The sequence below is a fragment of the Coccidioides immitis genome (genome assembly GCF_000149335.2).
Source record: "Coccidioides immitis RS genomic scaffold supercont3.4, whole genome shotgun sequence".
Classification (NCBI taxonomy): Eukaryota; Fungi; Ascomycota; class Eurotiomycetes; order Onygenales; family Onygenaceae; genus Coccidioides; species Coccidioides immitis.
The window spans coordinates 392,377-411,258 of record NW_004504311.1 but is presented as its reverse complement, the minus strand read 5'-3'; the positions used below and the strand labels follow the sequence as shown (position 1 = coordinate 411,258).

Sequence of the window (18,882 nt, the reverse complement as noted above, 5' to 3'; positions counted from 1 at the left end):
TCCCTTTTTTTCGCTCCCCATTTATTTCCCTCCCCCCTACGCCTTCTGCTCATAACCGTGTGAGCAGTCCCTTCGCTTCCAACCCGATCCTCCCCGCTTATACCCGCCGAAGCATCGCTTCTTCCACTACAGTCGCCATGGCCGGCTCCGTCCCGCGAGGTCTCAAGCAGATCCTCCAAAAATCTCCCTCCGACATCGTCATCCTCTCATCCCTCCGTACCGCAGTGACCCGCGCCAAAAAGGGCGGGTTCAAAGACGCCTATCCCGAGGAGCTCCTCGCCCATGTCCTCCGTGCCACACTAGCCGCCAACCCAAATCTTGATCTAGCCCTCATAGAAGATGTCTGCATCGGCAGCGTGCTGCAGGAGCTCGGTGGCGCGAAGGCGGGCCGCATGGCTCAGATTCACGCTGGCTTCTCGCACACGGTCCCTTTCCACACGATTAACCGGCAGTGCAGTTCCGGCCTGGCTGCGATCTCGACGATTGCCCATTCTATCTCTGTGGGAGCGATCTCTGTGGGTATCGGCGGCGGTATGGAGTCTATGACGCGGAACTATGGGTCGAGAGCGATTCCTACGGTCTTATGGCCTGAGTTGAAGGAGTCTGAGCTGCAGGATGCGAGGGATTGTATCATGCCGATGGGTATCACGTCGGAGAACGTTGCGTCGAGGTATGGAATTAATAGACATGATCAAGACGCGTTTTCGGCCAAGTCTCATCAGAAGGCTGCCGCTGCGCAGAAGAATGGCCTGTTTGATAAGGAGATTGTCGCCGTTACGACGAAGACTATACCCACCGATAAGCCGGATGGTCCAGCTGAGGAGATTACTGTCACGAAGGATGATGGTATTCGACCTACGGTATCCTTAGAGAAGTTGGCTACCTTGAAACCCGCTTTCTCACCGACGGGATCTTCCACTGCAGGAAACAGCTCGCAGGTCAGCGACGGTGCCGCTGCGGCCCTTCTCATGCGCCGTTCAACCGCCACAGAGCTTGGCTTGACCTCCAGCATCATTGGAAAATGGGTCTCTACTCAGGTTGCCGGATGTGCGCCAGATGAGATGGGTATCGGCCCGGCCGTTGCTATTCCAAAGGTCCTCAAGCACACCGGCCTCGAGGTGTCTGACGTTGGCATTTGGGAGATTAACGAGGCATTCGCTAGTCAGGCTCTGTACTGCGTTCGGAAATTGGGCATTAACGAGGATAAGGTCAACCCCAAGGGTGGTGCCATTGCTATCGGACATCCTCTTGGTGCTACCGGTGCCAGACAGTTGGCTACTTTGCTTCCTGAACTGGAAAGACAGGGTGAGCAAGTCGGTGTTGTGAGCATGTGTATTGGTACTGGCATGGGAATGGCGTCAGTCTTTGTAAGGGAGTAAAGGGATATTCTACGTCGTTACGGAGTAGAAAAGCGCTATTTCCAGTTTGCATAGTTGACACGAACCGTGATGGACACTTCCCCTGCTTTAGGATGTCCACAGTGCTGTCAAATAGTCACTTTATATACCCTAGATTGCATATATGGCGTGTATATATATCTATCAGGCGTCATCGAACTTATCTCGCCGTTTTATGTTGAATCGTAAATTACACAAGCGCAGAGACACTGTTCCATAGACACTCATGGAGTACATTGATGGAGGTCATGTCTGTCAATATTCAAATCGAACTTTGATCACGTGATTTAGTCTTGGCAACAGACCACAAGCTTCGAAAATGTTCAGACAAAATCGCTTTTCGAATCTCACTTCAACTCCAGAACTTCAACGCCGCCACAATGCCTTCAGGAGCACGTCTAATAACCCCATTGGAAGCGCTGCCCTATCGGGTCGGCAGCGCTCGATACGTTTGCTCCACCTGCAGACGCCAATTCATCCCGCGCTGCACCTCTCAGCCGATAATACACCACCAAACTCGTCGTCACAATTCTTCTGACAGCAACAATGTACCGTTTAGCGAAAAGGTTCGACGAAGGATTTGGGGAACCGAGAATCCTCCAGGGCTGAAGGATCCTTATGGTGGAGAGAGCTTTCTGGAGAAAAGAGCTCGCGAGCAGCGCGAGGCAAAAGCGCCGCAGCCAGAGCTAGAGCCAGAATATGTCCCGGAAGCAGAAACTGCATCCGTTGCTGAAGTGTCCGCGACCGAGGCTGGAGAGTACGTTCCCGCAACGACGTGGGACGGCTTAGAACACGTTGGATCGTCCGGACAGTGGTGGGAACAATCTCCAACACCCGCCGACTCTTTTGTTGCGTACGTACGCTGCATATCTTAGCTGCATATCTTTGTTGCTTTTCCAAATCAGTTCAGCGTACTTTGAGAAGATGAGAGTGATCCTAACATTCTCACAGATTCATGCACAAAGGTCAACTTACCACCCGCGACGAGATTCTTACAGCCCTCCATCAGACTGTCGTGGAACTATGCATCATGAAGGAGCTTAACAAGCCGTTCGAGCGCGTTTGCGAAATTTGGGAGCATGAGGACCGGTTACTCGCACTTATCAATCGCGTCGAAGTCAAAGCAGCCAGCCAGCCTGGAATCGATGCTCTCGTTTTCCCTAGCGAGACTGCAAAAGCGGCGTTACTGGAGTTCTTTCGCGATTTTGACCTTGAACAAGAGTTCGACAATGCCGAGAATCTTGACGAATCTGAGGGTCCTAGCTCGGTTTCCGAGTCCCACGAGCCGAGCAAACTAGCAGAGCTTAACAATACCGATTTGGAAATCCGCACGCCCGAAAATTTGGATTTCTTGTCCCTGCCACTCGAAGACCGAGAATTCCAGTTTGCTGTACGTATATATAAGCTTATCACAGAAAGAAACCACCTAACCTTTCATTTTCTAGTTCCTCAAGCGCGCTAGCCAGCTCACTGGACATCGTATTCCCGATCCGGAACTTCTATCTATTACTAAAGTATCCCGCCTGCTGGCATTGTTTACCGCAGCATCTAAACCGAAGCCAGCTAAGTTGGCCGATATTCTCATTGCGGAAGGGAAATTTGCGGCTCTTCCAAACGTGAAGATCTTTGATAGGAGACAGACCCCAATTGACCATGAGAAGGAAGTTGGTCGATGGAAGATCATCGAGGAAGAGCTTACTAAGAGAGGTCTGCCTGTTACTGGACGGGTTAGCACATGATTGTACACCATTGACTCCTTGGGTCATCTTTTGATGGTTTCAGTTGTTTAAGTAGTTGAAGCCTCTTGTTTTCCATGTAAAATACAACCTATACTCGAGCTTCTGCTCAGCTTTGGATACGGTTTATGTATGTATAAATATAGCCAGACAATTTTGTAAACATGTTCAAGTCGATTGTAAACATGTTCAAGTCGATTGAAGTCAAGAAAGCATTAATAATATATTCAAAGTCCCATTTGTTCGTACAAGTACGATTGGTACCTAGTTAAATAAGGCGCGGTATCTCCAGATGCATTATAATGGCAGCCTGTATACCTTATGAATGGACAGTTGACCTAGCAGACGTCTTCGGCGGGCCCTTTTGCATCATGGCTTCTGCGAGAATATCAACCACACAATACGTCGTCGCAAGCAGCATGACGATAACTCCCAAACAGTGTCCATATGCCAGAGGCCAGCGTCAACCAGATTTCAAAAAAAAAAAAAATAAAAAAAAGATAAAAAGTCTCGACTACTGTTTATCCCAGCACCACCAATACCCCGGTTCGGCGGCCAGCCTACATTCCCTGCAATAATCGTTGACAAATTTGGTTTCTGTACCCATGTTTGCGCAGGGGTTTCCAGCCTTGTCGCCTTGAGAGCAAATCTTGACCCCTCCGCGAAGAGAGTGGTTGCATGCGTGTTTGAGAACGACCGTGGTACACATCGCAGCTGAATTCCTGGTGAGTTTCGAATTCGCTTGATGTCCGGAAAGGTTGAGGTTGCAGAGTGATATTAATCAGGGCTGATGTTGCTTCAACAGAATCTTGATGTGGTAGCTTTGCTGTCGTGATGGTGTGGACGGAGGTAGATGCAATGTAGAAGTGCAAGCCCTGGCAGCCCTTTATGTTCCAATAGATACCGTAATCGTAAGCGAATACTAGTAATAAAGCCTAGTCACAAAAAAGTATAGGTAATAGTGAGTATATATATCCTTAGGACTATCGAACAGGTGGTGCTTGATGGGTGAAGTTGCTGCATCTGCTCCAAATAGGTTCAGGGAATCCAAAGAAAGCCAATGTTGTTGTGGCACAGGCAGTACATATTCCCTTGGAGATGGTCCTGTGGAGATACACCACTAAAGCCTAGGAAGGGATTCACACGAACTAGCCCCTTTATTTTAATTCCTTAGTAGACGGACTTCCGAAACGAAGGTACATGTAACTAGCGACTCTCGATGTCTCCATGATAAAAAGGAATAAAAATGCATTAGATCCCCGTATAACAAGTGAGAGGGACGCGTTCGATCTCAGATGTTAACGATTCTCAAAGACTGGCCATATAAATGAGAATTTCCCTTCGGTATATATATCCCATAGAATAGTGACGGACGACACATAGTCCCACGACTGCACGCTGTGGCCTATAAATCCATGTTGATGGGACGAAGAAAGCCGCAGAGACCATCATGCCGATAGAACATCGCGATCATCAGCGGAAAATCCTTAAAAGCGACCGGTGAACACGACCACGGGCCCGGTCCTTTTTGCAGTCCGGACAACGAGTAGGTTGGGAAGTTTCCTGCCGTTTCACTCTAACACAACGACCGGGCTGGCGCTGACTGTGGGTGCATGGGATGTACTCATTGAACTTGACGCAGCGGCATTTTTCGTAAAGCCAGTAATTTAAAGTGCACATCTCGCAAACCGTGTCGAAGTTCTTTCTTAAAAAAAAAAAAAAAAAAAGGGAAATCCGCGTCCAGATACCTGAAAAGAGTCAGCTTTCAATCCCGGCAGCTGTCCCGCGAAAGGAGGAGACAAGGACATCAAACCTCCCAGTCACTTCAAAAGTCTTAGGGAAAGTGAGGAAATAGGTTGTATCTTTGGGCGATCCTGACAGCTTTAGGGAGATAGGAGATCATAGCAATATATTCCCAGGATAGTGCTTAAGGACACTGGAGATTCTTTGTGTGGTCTCACCAGGGCAGTACGCCGTCATTCGCGTGAATTCCTAAGGTGAGGTAGGATGTCGATATTTGGGGAGCTTTGCTCGCATTACCCAATGTAGAAATGCGAACTCCGGTGCAGTCACGGTCTCAGATAGGGCACGTGACGGAAAGTTCCATCAAGTAGAAAAGATCCAGCAGCAATTAACAGCAGGCAGTTAAGGATATAAATGTTGCAATGTGGTCTTATTGTGGTGCAAAAACAACTGCCATCCCCCCTGCATGGTTTTGTCATTGGCAAGGTCTATGAATTCAAAACAGCACAGCATGTACTTGAAACAGTAAATGTACCAATACCATAGGGTAGACCTCAGCTCTAGAAAAAGACCAGGGCAGCCAGGATCATTAGCCTTCACATTTTGAGGATGCTGATCCCTGGAAAGAGCAAAGAATGAATTGAAAATATGGCCATTAGGGCCCTCTTCACATAACTAACCATAGACGCACATACGTCCAAAACTGGTTATGAATACGTCAAGGGCGTTGCCATTGGTAGTGCAAAGGATGCACAAAGCAATCACATAATAGTGCACCTCTAGCCTAGACGGGGGTTAATAAATTTCAAGTCACCATGTTGATATCGCGGCGGCTGCTATCAACCACATCATCTCCTAGCTCCAGACGGAATAGTAAAGCCTCTGGTCATAAAGTCGCCGTCCTTCGATTGCTGATTCTTCGAGCTTGATGTGAAAAGGCTCTGCAATGCCTCGCTATTTCCCATCTGTTTTCTCCGTTTTTTGCGTTCATTCTCTTCTTCCAAAACGCGGTTTGTCAACATTGCGGTAGCAGCATTTTTGATTCCACTGCCTGTCGATGGGATGGGGGTGGAGGTTTTGCTAATAGGTCCGCTACCAGGAGCGGACGAAACCTTTGTTTTTGTACCATCAATAACGGCCTCGCCTTTGGCGACAGTGGGATCAGATCCATTTTTCTTCCGCTTTTTTGAACCCGGCGCCTTTTTCAGTGAATGGGTGAGGCCTTCACCAGCCAACTTTTGCATACGCGATTTGAGACGTTCCTTTTCGGCCTCTTTTGTAGGAAGTATGGGAATGACGTTTTCCTCCTGGTAGGATTCGGTGCACTTAAAAGTAGTTAGAAGTGGCGAATACCTAGGCTGGGGGGAGAGTGGGACAAACCTGTAAGCATTTGTCCGATTTCATTTCACGGATAGCTTCTTCGGCGAAGGCATGGCCACACGGCACAAGATACACAGACCTTACGCTGGGGCCAAGCTCTTTATTAGTAACGGGGCAGATAAACCGCTTCTTCTTTTTTCCTTCGGCGTCTACAGCAACATCGTCAACCTCAAACTTAACCTCAACGATATCACGGAGACCCTTCACCCTCCCACACAAGATCTCCTCGCAGTCCGCCTTGGAGCTTATTCCTTCAACGTCATCTCCGGGAAGCAGAAAACGGAGAATAGTGTCCTTGTTATATAAATTTCCGACTGAATCTGATACTATTGGTGGAAGAAGTTCTTTATGCGACAGCGGACAAGTTGTCCAGAAATGCTCAAGTTGTTCACGCTGGGCTTCTTTTAGTTGCGATGCGCTAGGGGCTTTGGCGGCTTCTTTGACAAGCTCCCGACGAGTTGGAATACTGTCATTCCCTGTCAGTAATATTCTCAGCCAACAGAAATCCGAGATGCAACACACCTTCCGCCATCATTACCCATTTTGAACGCCTGCGTCGGATCTTCGGGGGAAAAGGCGATTGCTGGAGAGGCGATGGTGATGGTGGTGGTGGTGCAGCCGATCAGTTTTGAGGACCCTGAGGTTGCCACCCCCCCGAGCTTGCAATGACGCTATGCCCTATGAGGATAGTGGGCGTCGAGCTCAGACAACAAGGTATCTGGCCTCATTGCCGCGCCAGACGGGACGAATCGTACTTAAACTCGACATTCGCAACGGTAATGAGTTCAATGCTGCCACCATGACCCCCACCAGTAAAGCTTTCCTTCTTCTCAGCCTAGCCACGCTATATACAAGCTCGACAGCTTCAACTGCCAACCCTCGGCCACGCGGTGTTGGCCCTGAGTGTATGTCCGCATCAATGATAGCCATCTGCCCTTTCATCAATGGTTGCATACTTGGGCCACTGACTATATAACAAACTGGAGCAGTTGCCAAATATTACAAGGATGCCTCGACCTTCACATGTATATCAAACCCATCCATCAAGCTTCCATTCTCCGCTGTGAACGACAACTATTGCGATTGCCCAGACGGTAGCGACGAACCCGGAACCTCCGCCTGTTCCTTTATATCTTCTCTCTCCCCTTCATTCGTATCCGATCCTGGTGATGAGACGAGCAATCGAACGTCAGCCCTACCAGGATTCTATTGCAAGAACAAGGGACACAAACCGGCATATCTTCCATTTCAACGTGTGAATGATGCTGTATGCGACTATGACATATGCTGTGATGGAAGTGATGAATGGGAGCAACCTGGAGGTCTAAAATGTGAAAACAAATGTAAGGAGATTGGAAAGGAATGGAGGAAGCAAGAGGAGGCAAGGCAGAAATCGCTCAATGCCGCGATGAAGAAACGGAAAGAGCTTGTTCAGAAGGCATCCAGGTTAAAAAAAGAGGTGGAAGGTCGGATTAAGGATTTGGAGGTAGAAATCCAGGCCTCAGAAATCAAAGTCAAGGACCTCCAGAAAGAACTTGATCAGGTGCGAGCAAGGGATAGGGGGAAGGCCGCCAAGGGGAAGAAACAGGGCAAGGTCAATGTTCTTGCAGGACTTGCAAAGAACCGAGTTGAAGAGCTACGGACGTCCTTGATAGACGTCCGCCTCCAGAAAGACAGGCTTCATGATCGACTCGTTGCGTTGGAGGGAATTCTGTCGAAATTCAAAGAGGAATACAACCCCAACTTTAACGATGAGGGCGTTAAGCGCGCCGTGAGAAGCTGGGAGGATTACGTTGCCACAGGCTATGAGGATAATACAGGCCCTTACCAGGACCTTGACGAAGTCACCAAGCCCGATGGTCCTGATTCTGGCATCAACTGGGAACAGTGGGAGAATGAGCAGGACGAAATTGAGATCCCTCTCGGTAAGATTATCTCCGTATCGGTTTTCTTCGACGTATGCTCATGGATCAATTAGTCTACAAGCTTGCGGCATATTTGCCACCTTCCGTCGCCAGTTACATAGAGGATACACTGGCAGACCTAAGGTCGTTCCTTGTCTTGAACGGTATTCTTGCTGAAACGGATAGCGACGTGAGTGAATCCCAAGCCGTGCGGGATGCTCGTGACCGTCTTAGCGCTGCAGAGTCTTCGCTTGACAAATTGAGAAACTCTGTGAGAGATCACAAGACGGACCTCGCAAAGGATTTTGGCAAGGATTCCGTATTCCGTGCACTGAAAGGCAGCTGCATTTCAAAGGACTCTGGCGAATACAATTACGAGCTCTGTTGGATGGATAGGACAACCCAGAAATCCAAAAAGGGTCGAGGCGATACGAACATGGGTAACTTTAATAAAATTACCTTTGTGACCGTTGACGAGGCTACTGCTTCGGGGCAGATTGTTCCGCGGGAGAAAGTTGCGCTGCAATTTATGAATGGTCAGACATGCTGGAACGGCCCGGCAAGATCAACCAAAGTTGTGCTGGACTGTGGAGAGAATGATGAAATCGTCAAAGTTACCGAGGATGAGAAGTGCGTCTATTCAATGTATGTGACCACGCCGGCGGTCTGTGAGCTCATCAGCAGTGATGAGAAGAATATGAGTGGTGGAAAGGATGAATTGTGATTCCGCCGTCGTTATGGGCAAATCCGGGAACTCCGCCAGCTGGGATGTTTGCTGACCGAGCTCAAGGCTGACTCCCGTCAACATCCTCTCCAAGCTTCGCTTGGACCGTTTCCTTGTCTGTTTAATTTTTTTTCTTTTTTCTTTTTTTCTTTTTTGGATGAGATTCCCACAATTTCAACTGTGTTGTTCAGCATGCTAGTTGTTATTATCGCAAGATGGATACAAGTCAGCGAGTAAGATGGAAGTGAATTGAAAGGATCAGTCACCAATATGACAATCGCAGCATTCCATCAAGACATGATATTTGGGATGGGCAATCTTTTATTTTCCCCCATTCCTTTTAATGCTCGCATCGGGAAACCAGCTTCTCTTCCTTTCCTCGGAAAATTGCAACAGCATGGAGCTGCTCCGCCCAATCGTCGAGCGTCAACTCATTGCAACCGGAGTGCAAAAAAGCAACCATATTGACAATTCTCCGACCCAGTATCTTCCCCTGTTCCCCAATCAAAGAAGCCGCTCTCCGGCATTCAGTTAGCATCAAATAATATTAGTATCCCTGCTGGGTATCCAGCAATATCCTGCTTCAACCTGCCCAATCAGCGCAGAGTCCGGGGTAAGATGCAAAGACGGGGAATAATGGGGTTTGCAAAAGCAATATTCACATGCATATCCCGCGTGTTTTGGGATGGATCTGGGAATATTCTAAGATTTGCATGAACGTTGAATTAATCTATCTGAAATCATCATGAGGGAGGCTGAGCCACTCGCACGCGTTGGATCGCCGGCTCTACAAGTGACAGGCATGACCAGAAAGTGTGGAGAACAGGGACGAGTGAGAGCATGTCCGGGGAAAAGGCTGTGTGATTTCAGGATGCTGTCATCAAAGGACCGGTGACGCCTCGTCAGAGTAGTGCGCGATTAATTGCTTGTGAGTTCTGCTGTCAAGGCGGGCTAGCAGACGAACTGTGAACTTAAGCAACATAGCGCGTCATGCCATGCATTTGCCAGCGCCGAATCAGATAAGGCCTTTTAATCTCGACGCGGGGAAATTTTCGATCGATGTGAATTTACAGTTCATGCTTGTGGGCGCCACATGCTTGGATGAGCTTAGTGAGAATATCCACGCCTTCATGCCATTCAGTGGAAATCCAGTCTCCAAGACAGGTTAGCTATCAAAGAGTGCAGCCACAAACGAGGAGCACCAGAGACAGGAAGGAGGCTGAGGGACAAGACCAGTGTCATATTTTTCACTATGTGCGTTTGACGAGATGGTTGAGTTCAATCTAGGAGTGAGCTTGCTTTAGTGACTTCTCTATGGATTTCCATTGAAATCTACCTCTTCCTGTGCAAGCCGATGAAGTGAAGCAGCTCTCAGTAGTAGGATGATTCAGCTGTGTTGAGTTGTTTCAAGGAAATATTGAAACAATTTTGAAGGTTCACAACTGATACTTGTCACCAATCGTTCTGTCTTATGTGTATCGCTCAACAGGTGTCACTGTGTGTTGAAAGCTTTACTTATGGAAGAAGAGGAAGAGAAGTTTGCTGGCCATGCAAATTATATTGGTATAGGTATCAACAAATGAGAGAATATCCACCACCTGACCACCATGTCAGAAAACATCCGCAAGACTGAGAAAAACTCAGAAAAGCCAAAAATAAGATCGCATCAGAGCCAAAGACACCCGTCAATTGTCATAAGCCATCTCTATTGCACCCCGGTCGGTACGGTCAGTCGAATTCGAAACGATCGAAAGGTTCTTCAGTTGCAAACACCCGCTGGACTTTTGGCTATCAGGGGATGAGAGGAAAGTTCGATTCGAGTTTGCACAGAGTGAATGAAGCAAAACATTGCGATTGTCGAGATGGAGGAGAGCATTAGCTCAAAGGCAGCGAGTTATTTAGTGCTGTGGTATCAATGGGTAAGTAGGTGATTCTGAAAGGGATGGAGAAGGAAAGGTTGTCAACGTACGCCGCAGGAGCCGCAAGAGCAGTTGTTGCAGTTGCCGGAGCAGCAGTTGCAGGAGCAGGGATTCATTTTGACTGGGTAGTTTGAACGTAAAAACGTTTAAAAAGAGTTAAAATTGTTTAGAGAAGTATTTGCTTTGTAAGTCGGTTGCTTGGGAATGAAGAAGGAAGAGGAAGTTGACTTTGACGGGGGATGAAGGCGCCTTTTATGTCTTTTCGAGGACAGGCAGCTCTCCGAGCTGGTCGGTTCTCATTGCCAGCAGATGACGTCGGAAGGATCACAAGTGTAAGCCGAGAGTGTACGGTTCTGGCGGGTATCTTTGTTCGATGATGAGGCAGTCAGAGCGGATTGGCTCAAGCTATGGAACTAACCATGCCGCCCATGTGTTCCGAAACGACGAGCCATAGGCTTGTGGGCGTGGGATAGCGAAGTGTGGAGAAGAAGCTCTCCAATATCAGCCTTGCATGAAAGGCTGCAGCGGCAGACAGGCCATACGATCCAATCGAGTAACATTGCGCATCGGGAGCTCTAGAACTCGAATGTCTTGTGGGGTATGGGGATATTTTGTTGTCTCTTCCTCTGTCAAAAAAAAAAAAAGAAAAAGAAAAAGAAAAAGGGGATGAACATCCCGTTTGGTTGGAAAGCATCGGAAGCCTAACCCTTTCTTTCCAAAGGCCTTCTTCTATGTGGCCAGCAACAACTCCTTCGAGGATGCCGGAGGCCGGTGTTGAAGGCTGATGCCGCAAGACATCTTGAGAGGCAGCCGATCTACAAACATGTCACGCCCCGGGGGGAAGACCAGGATATTCGAAAGTGACCTGAGCTCCCAACAAGCCAGGGGAGTCAACGCGGTTTCCAGCCCACCACCCGAATCATGTCGGCAGCTGCTCGAGAAATCGGACCCATTCAAAAGAAATTCTGGTCCAAGATTATGTGTTGAGCCTGGTGACGTGGAAGCTTGCACCGGGCAAGGAGAGATCGCGGCCTCTCTGGAGGAGCAAAAAAGCAATTTGTTCCCTCGAGTCACACACGCAAAAATATTTTACGGAGATCCAGAACAGTAAGCAACAAACAGACGGGGGGCGTTCGCTTCCCTGAGAGCCGGCAGGTCACATCCGGTGAGGGAGGGATTGAAAACTACATCCCAGGTACGCAGTACAAGGCGCTCTCCTCAACACCGGGATGAGGTCATATGCCACGGTGTTTGGTGGGGAGGGGGGTGGGCGCGCGGCGAAGCTGATGCAGACACAGTTTTGAGACCTTTGCGGGTTTTTAGCCTGTGTGGCATTTTTTCTTTTTCCTCTCTGCTCCGTCCGTACCCTGCCTGACAAGCAACTGGAGATCTTGGGCGCCCGTGTGGAGACGGAGGGATGGATGGCGGAAGTTCTTTGTCGTTGGCCATCCCTCTCCGCGCTAGCACAGGTGCCAAGTCGCCGCCAAGCCCAATCCCGAGGCGATTGCGGGGCTGTCACGTGAGCCAGCGTTGACCCCACCCAAATTCTCCGTTTCGTCCGATGTCCAGCTCGGAGGGCGGGCGGGATGCCGTCTCGTCTCGGGGTCCCTGTCGAGCGCAGGCAGCCCGCCGCTGTCAAGCAGGCAGGGAGGCACGGAGGCAGGGAGGCAGGCAGGCAGGCAGGCAGGCAAGAGGGCAGGCAGGATTTCCCATGCAAGGAACTCATATCGAACGATACGGAGGCCGGCCCAGTCGAACTCTCTAGAGCGAAGATGGGCCCGTCGGAACCGGAATATCCCTCCCTCTTCCCAGAGTCCGGATCCCGTCCGCCGCTGATCTGCATGACAGAGTTGGGCTTCACTGGTTCAGGCGTCGAAGTCCAGTTGAGAAATTTAATATTGGAGTACGGAGCAAAAAGCGAATTTTTTTTGTTTTGAGTTACTGATGGCGAAGACATATGGACGGAGCAAACGATCCTTATGATTTCGTATTGCAGGCCAAGCGATAAAAAAAAAACATGTAGGCAGATACACGATCATAAACTCAGTCCAGAGACTATCCTAATACCCATCAATCAACCTCCCGAGTTGGGCCGCACCCTTCCTTTCACTCTCCGTCATGACGCATTTGGCTTCGACATCGGTCGGTTCCTTGTGCACTCGGTGTTCGGCGGCCAGAGAGAAACACGAAGACCGCGGATATTCGACTTGAGGATCCGTGTCGAATAATAATCTACACCGGTTGGAGGGATGGATAATATGTGATCGCGCCTCCGGCGGCATGATTTATTTCTTTACCTCGATTAGTCCAGGAGGGATGGAAAATGGGATGCGAAAGAAAGTTGCAAGTATTTCTGGAAAGCGGCGTAACTTACGCAGTTGCAGGCGCCGGAAGGACAAGAACAAGCGGAGCCACAGGTGCATCCACATCCACCTAATCAGAAAAAAAAAATTTTTCGGGTCAGCTCAGAATTGTTGTAGACTGGGTGGTCCACATGACGTGGACGTGGACAAGAACATATGCAAGAAATCAGACAACGCAGAGGAGATCTTTTTGTATAGTTCCCAAAGTCCAGGTGGGGTGGAGCATACTCATGTTTGCTGTAGTGGGGTAAGAAATATCCGCGTTAGAAAACGAATTGATTGTTTTTATCAAGCGTGACTGATAGTCCGTGAAGATCGTATTTTGAAGAGGTGTTGATGGGAAAAAAAAATGGGAATTCGAGAGGTGGGTATCACCCTCCCCTTATATACAGCAGCCTGAGGTATATTTTATTCTTCCAACCCTGCTCAGGCCTTTCCATTCCCCCGTTTCCATCCATGGGAGGGGGCGAAACCTTCCCAACCGCTTCACGTTCTCCAAGTCCTGGGTTTCACGCTAAAAACGCGCACTGAAATGCAGTTCCACCAATGAATAGCATCACGAGATACTCCAGGGGTCTCTCAGGCAAGGTTTCGATCATTGACTTAGGATACGCCGTGATTTCGTAATCAGGTCCTGGAATAATCCAGGCCCGATTAAATCCCGGTTTTGGCGCAGGCGGGAGGCGTCGTTGCGTTGTCATGACCCAGCCATATCGTTACCGAAGATGGTGGTTTCGAAGCGGTGTACGGAGTAATGCTGCTGCATTACTACGATAGAGTGTCCGATTGCCGGGCTCACTTTACCGTACCACTCTCCTCGACTGGTCTCACACCCATTTCAAGCAATCACACTAGTTCACAGTCGAGCTCTTCTTCAGCAAAACTTACTCTAGCGGGAGCCGAGTCTAACCAACCTTCCGGTCTGACGCCACTTGAATTATCGAGCTGTCCAACGCTGACACCGACCACACCCGGCCTTGCATCACAATACCAGAAGAGGGTCGCACCGCAGACCCCACAAAATGCGCGGGAGACTCCACGGAAACTTACATATTTTTGTATCGTAGGTATATCGTAATCCATCATCGTATTGCCGGTTCTATAGATATTCGCCCGCGGAATAAATGCCTAACTTAGAATGGGAAAACCCGCTGCAAGGCGACAGTGTGTACATGCACATAATCCGGTAAGATACTTAGTATCTCGCTCCTGTAGCCACCACTTACTATCTTCTCAACTTTTGCCTGGAATCGGCGATGTAGACGAAAGATACGGGAGAGGTAGATAAGGTCAGGGAGATGATGGCTCGCGGGAGTCCTTATTTGGGCGTGTGAAGTAATACCGAGTGCCACCACAAAGGTAACGTGCATGGGATTGGATGTCGGGGTTCAATAGACGAACGCTTTTGCAGCTCTGGGGGATGCACCTTTCCTGTAAAACATTTGTTGGAAGCCTCTTGTTCGTCTGACATCAAGGACGCCAACCCGCCATTCACGGTAGTGTGCAAGCATAGATTGCTTACATCCCAAGTCTGAAAATGTCCTTTCTCTCCCATATGACCATCCACGGCCAGTAATCCCACGGAAAGGAAGAATTTGCCCTGTTCTTTGAGCTGGATAAATGCATGGACACCACACGTCCCAGAGAACCAACGACTGATCATATCCGATTTGGGTAACTCGATCATACCGCCTTAAATCTAGGGACACAGTTGTAGGACAGTATATGACATGCGTAGCATCCCACTGGTCCTTGGACATGGTTCGCAGTGGCAAACCGACAATTTCGAGTAATTAGAGCTGACCTCAGAAAGTCTGTGCGATACTAAGGCACAGACAGGAAATCCTTCGTTCCATGGCACAGGAAGATAACCAGGGAAATCTCGGGTTGCACTGCATGCGCTCTCCTCTCAAAACCTGCCGATGTAAGAGAAAACTCAACGGTGAGCCGTTAATGGTCAGGGAAAGAGTAGTAGATGGAAGTTGATAGCTCAGAAGGTTATGAGACTCTTCGACTTGTCCCAACGGATGGACCATCAGCCATAAGCTTTTCTATGAACAAAAATCATATTGAGCCCGGCGATGGACTACGTTTCAAATCAGGGTCATTTTTAGAGAAAGCCATTCCATATCGGTGGTGACTACTTTTAGAGAACTAGGTGGACAGTCATCAGCTGACGAACGTAGAACGAGCCCCGCGAGACCCGAAGGGAAAATAAACCGCCTCAAGAGGCCTTTGCGTCAGAAACGCAGGGAGTTATGCACCTTAAGATATCTCTGAAGGTCAGCTAGCCTGCGGATTGGAAGGACGGTTTGCCCGCAGATTCCTAACGACTCCAAGCGCCTTTCGCAGCGATGGCAGTAAAGCTAGGTTTACCAAGTATTTGGAATGAATTGCCCGATGATCTGAATCTGGGGTCATACAGAAGCAGGGCGTCGAACCGGACAGAGGTGGCCGATGGCAGATGCTGGCGGTAGCGGTGGTGCAGGACGGTGACTTTGTGAGCCGTTCCAAGGCGGTCGAATTCTCGGCATTGCTTCCCGGCGAAGGGCAGAAGCCTCGGCATAGTTTCCTAGTTAGTCTGGACTAGCTGGTTAGTCAGCTAACTAGTTACTGCCACCGACCGCCGCCTTTCGTGTAGGGTTTCGACTTTGTTGCCCTTTTCGGAATCCCACCAAGAAGTCGAACGTGTCGGTCAACGCCATCAACTCGGCAGTCTCCTCGTGTCTCTGCCTAGATGATTGTCCTGGGGGCGAGGTAGCAACACAGTCTTTCAGAGCAACGCGACAAAATGCCCACAGCATACGAGTTTCGCGGCAACCGGGACAATGCAAGGTCCCGGCCGCAACACGAGTTCACTTTTCGCTCTCATCCGCCTCGAACGTCCGCACGCCCACTGCTGACAGCCCAGCGAGAAACCACTCCTGAGTTTTTGGGCGCAAACGACATTAATGAGAAGCAGCAGCCCAAGTTCATGAATCTCGAGGACCTGACTGATAGCGACGAGGAGGTTATGGACGTTTCCTCTGCGGAGGACAGTGAGCCACCTAGGAAAAAGCAAGCCATGGAAAATACAGTACCGTCGACTACACCCAGGTGGTCCAATCCTGACCCTTACACTGTGCTACCACCTCCCGATGAAAGTCAGGGAAAGAAGAAAGACTTTGTGAAATTGATCCGCAAAGCGAGGATCGCTGCTCAAGTGAAGCCGGAGGAGAACGATGCCATTGAATCCAATGAGGATTTTATATCCCTAGGTGCAGATGACCTCACAGTGGACCAGCCGCCAGAGAATGCCCCGCGCGGACCGCGCGGTGATCGTAATGGAGATCCTGCCCTTGGAAATCGCAAGCGTACTCGAAATGATGAGATTGTTGGGCCTGCACCAAGGAGTCAGCGATATGAGAAACCCGACACGCGTTTTAATCTGGATGGTTCAATCATACAAGCGTATCGTACCATTGCTGGCCAAGACTCAACTCCGTGGTTTGATCGATCACGACAAGCGACCTTCCACTTGGGAGCCGCGTGAGTCCCTCTTTCTTTTCTTCCCCCGTTATATCAGGCGTCACTTGATATAATTGACACTTATGTAGACTTCAAAACGAGATCGTTGATTTCTATCACTGGGTCAAGCCAAGACCTTTCGAAGACGTAATCAGGACTGATCTTATTACACGCTTCGAAAGACTTATGCAAAACAGATTCCCTGGATCGCAACTACATGCCTTTGGTTCATATGCATCCGGTCTTTACCTTCCAGTTGCGGATGTTGACCTCGTTTTACTGTCGAGATCATTCATTCGCCAAGGTAGGAAATTTTTGTGCCAGAAGATAAAGGATATATATTCTCTTACGGCATACATCAGAGATACTGAAATTGCTGTTCCCGGCTCCATTGAGACAATTGCTCATGCAAGAGTCCCCATTATCAAATTTGTAGACCGCCTTACAGGGCTGAAAGTTGACTTGTCTTTCGACAACAACAGTGGGTTGGCAGCAAATAGGACCTTTCAACAGTGGAAAGAACATTTCCCTGCCATGCCGCTTATTGTCTCTGTCGTCAAACAATTTTTGCTCCTCAGAGGCCTGAATGAGGTTCCCACTGGGGGTTTAGGCGGCTTCTCCATTATTTGCTTGGTGACAAGCCTGCTTCAGCATTTGCCTCACGGCATGTCCGAACCAAACCTTGGAGGAGTTCTTATGGACTTCTTTGATTTTTATGGAAACAAATTTGACTTCTCTACAGTGGGAATCGAGCTCAACCCACCCGGCTATTTCCACAAGGTATTCGCCTTACACCCACCCGCATTATAATTTCTAACCTATGTTTTCCCAAGCACACTCGAAACATCTATCAAGCAAATAGTCGAGATAGGCTTTCAATAATCGACCCCAATAACCCTGATAACGACATTTCTGTCTCGACAAAAGAGATCAGGCGGGTTTTCAAAGCATTTGCTGAGGCTTTTCACGCACTAAGCCAAAATATCAGATCGGCCTCTTTTCTGCCTCCCCAAAATATCAGCCTGCTAGCATCAATCATTGGTGGGAACTACGAGTCATACCACACACAGCGCGAACACTTGTTTGAACTTTATGCAAACCACCCGAGATTCGTTCAATACCACAATACCGTCCCTCTACCACTGCTTCCAGGTAACTCAACACCGCCACCTCCCCCTATTTCACCACCACCGCCGCCCCCACCCCCAGAGATAGGGAGCCAGGAGTTATCCGGACACGCGGCTCCTGTTGCCAAAGTCGGTAAAAAAAGGCAAAAGTTCATGGACCGTGCTTCGCGTCTGAGGTTACTTCGGCCTGATTTAAAAGGGATCCCGCAATTCATTACCCATGAACAGGCAATAAAGCTTGGAGGCTACTCTAACGAAGCCGAGATGGTCCGTGACCTTCTCGCTCGAGAGAAAACCCTTGAGCAGCATCAAGCAAGTTAAACAGATATTCGACACAAGTCATGAATTTAACGTGGATTCGAGGCAGATACCGCTTGCCTTGCACACTTACCTCTATTATTTCTTGAGGCAAATGAGATATTCTTTTCTGTTATTCTCAAAAATTCTCGTCTGGCGTGCTTGCGTGGATGCTTGCACCGGTGACAATATCCTTGTTCCTCGGTGACTATGATGCATGTGATACCCAACAAAATATTTGTTCTCCAGGGATACGTGATGGCGATTGTGCTATGGCCTTCATCAAGAGGGTGGTACATTAAACTTTGCATATCGATATTTGTGATTTCTTATATGTAATGAATACCGTCTACAGGAGTACAGTTTCTGAAGCTTTCCCTCCAACTCTCAAATTCCCATTCTTATTATCCTATTCTTTTTCTTTTCTTTTCTGAAGACGTCCATTCCGTTGCACGGAATTGACCTTTTCACCAAACGCGGATCAGAAAGAGGGGCGCATTCCACCCTCTTTTAGCTAACTATTAGGTTATACAATAGATGTGACTACCCGGCCAGAAAGATATCACTGTTCAGGTGCGTCACAAGCATACGGTTCTCATGTTCGTTGTTTTCTCTAATGCTTTATTGAGAAGTTGACCAAACACCAGCACATCCTTGATCATGGATTATTCTTATCTCAGTTTTCGTCGCTCAATCTAGCCAATAGGCTACTGGGTCCGCCTGCGGAAATGGCTTCCTTTCTTCCTCCAACTCGCCAGGTCTGCTGTCGGATTGGGCCACTTCTT

At 48.8% G+C, this 18,882-nt stretch overlaps 7 protein-coding genes across 7 annotated transcripts; 4 read left to right on the top strand and 3 right to left on the bottom strand.

Annotated features, from left to right (window-relative positions):
- The first annotated feature begins 63 nt into the window (after window positions 1–63).
- On the top strand, window positions 64–1,658 carry CIMG_04391 (acetyl-CoA C-acetyltransferase). The gene has a single exon (XM_001244949.2). The coding sequence runs from the start codon at window positions 138–140 to the stop codon at window positions 1,377–1,379; it is 1,242 nt and encodes a 413-aa protein (XP_001244950.1). The 5' UTR covers window positions 64–137; the 3' UTR covers window positions 1,380–1,658.
- A 119-nt stretch (window positions 1,659–1,777) lies between these two features.
- On the top strand, window positions 1,778–3,136 carry CIMG_04390 (uncharacterized protein; the record flags this gene model as incomplete). Its single annotated transcript, XM_001244948.2, has 3 exons — window positions 1,778–2,250; window positions 2,349–2,787; window positions 2,843–3,136. The coding sequence occupies 3 exons, from the start codon at window positions 1,778–1,780 to the stop codon at window positions 3,134–3,136; spliced, it is 1,206 nt and encodes a 401-aa protein (XP_001244949.2).
- A 2,142-nt stretch (window positions 3,137–5,278) lies between these two features.
- Window positions 5,279–6,852, bottom strand: CIMG_04389 (uncharacterized protein). Its single transcript, XM_001244947.2, has 3 exons — window positions 6,779–6,852; window positions 6,257–6,722; window positions 5,279–6,201 (listed from the first exon to the last, which is right to left on the bottom strand). The coding sequence occupies exons 1-3, from the start codon at window positions 6,796–6,798 to the stop codon at window positions 5,725–5,727; spliced, it is 963 nt and encodes a 320-aa protein (XP_001244948.1). The 5' UTR covers window positions 6,799–6,852; the 3' UTR covers window positions 5,279–5,724.
- A 203-nt stretch (window positions 6,853–7,055) lies between these two features.
- On the top strand, window positions 7,056–9,198 carry CIMG_04388 (protein kinase C substrate; the record flags this gene model as incomplete). Its single annotated transcript, XM_001244946.2, has 3 exons — window positions 7,056–7,161; window positions 7,246–8,181; window positions 8,235–9,198. The coding sequence occupies 3 exons, from the start codon at window positions 7,056–7,058 to the stop codon at window positions 8,882–8,884; spliced, it is 1,692 nt and encodes a 563-aa protein (XP_001244947.1). The 3' UTR covers window positions 8,885–9,198.
- A 3,515-nt stretch (window positions 9,199–12,713) lies between these two features.
- CIMG_13355 (uncharacterized protein) lies at window positions 12,714–13,516 on the bottom strand. Its single transcript, XM_004445981.1, has 3 exons — window positions 13,395–13,516; window positions 13,178–13,236; window positions 12,714–13,094 (listed from the first exon to the last, which is right to left on the bottom strand). Exon 3 carries the CDS (start codon window positions 13,083–13,085, stop codon window positions 12,864–12,866), a length of 222 nt encoding a protein of 73 aa, XP_004446038.1. The 5' UTR covers window positions 13,086–13,094; window positions 13,178–13,236; window positions 13,395–13,516; the 3' UTR covers window positions 12,714–12,863.
- Window positions 13,517–14,012: 496 nt separating this feature from the next.
- CIMG_04385 (uncharacterized protein) lies at window positions 14,013–14,926 on the bottom strand (the record flags this gene model as incomplete). The annotated part of the gene is made up of 2 exons (XM_012358391.1): window positions 14,013–14,265; window positions 14,568–14,926. The coding sequence occupies 2 exons, from the start codon at window positions 14,924–14,926 to the stop codon at window positions 14,013–14,015; spliced, it is 612 nt and encodes a 203-aa protein (XP_012213814.1).
- A 938-nt stretch (window positions 14,927–15,864) lies between these two features.
- On the top strand, window positions 15,865–18,486 carry CIMG_04384 (topoisomerase TRF4). Its single transcript, XM_001244942.2, has 3 exons — window positions 15,865–16,694; window positions 16,763–17,453; window positions 17,507–18,486. Exons 1-3 carry the CDS (start codon window positions 15,958–15,960, stop codon window positions 18,119–18,121), a joined length of 2,043 nt encoding a protein of 680 aa, XP_001244943.2. The 5' UTR covers window positions 15,865–15,957; the 3' UTR covers window positions 18,122–18,486.
- The last annotated feature ends 396 nt before the right edge of the window (window positions 18,487–18,882 follow it).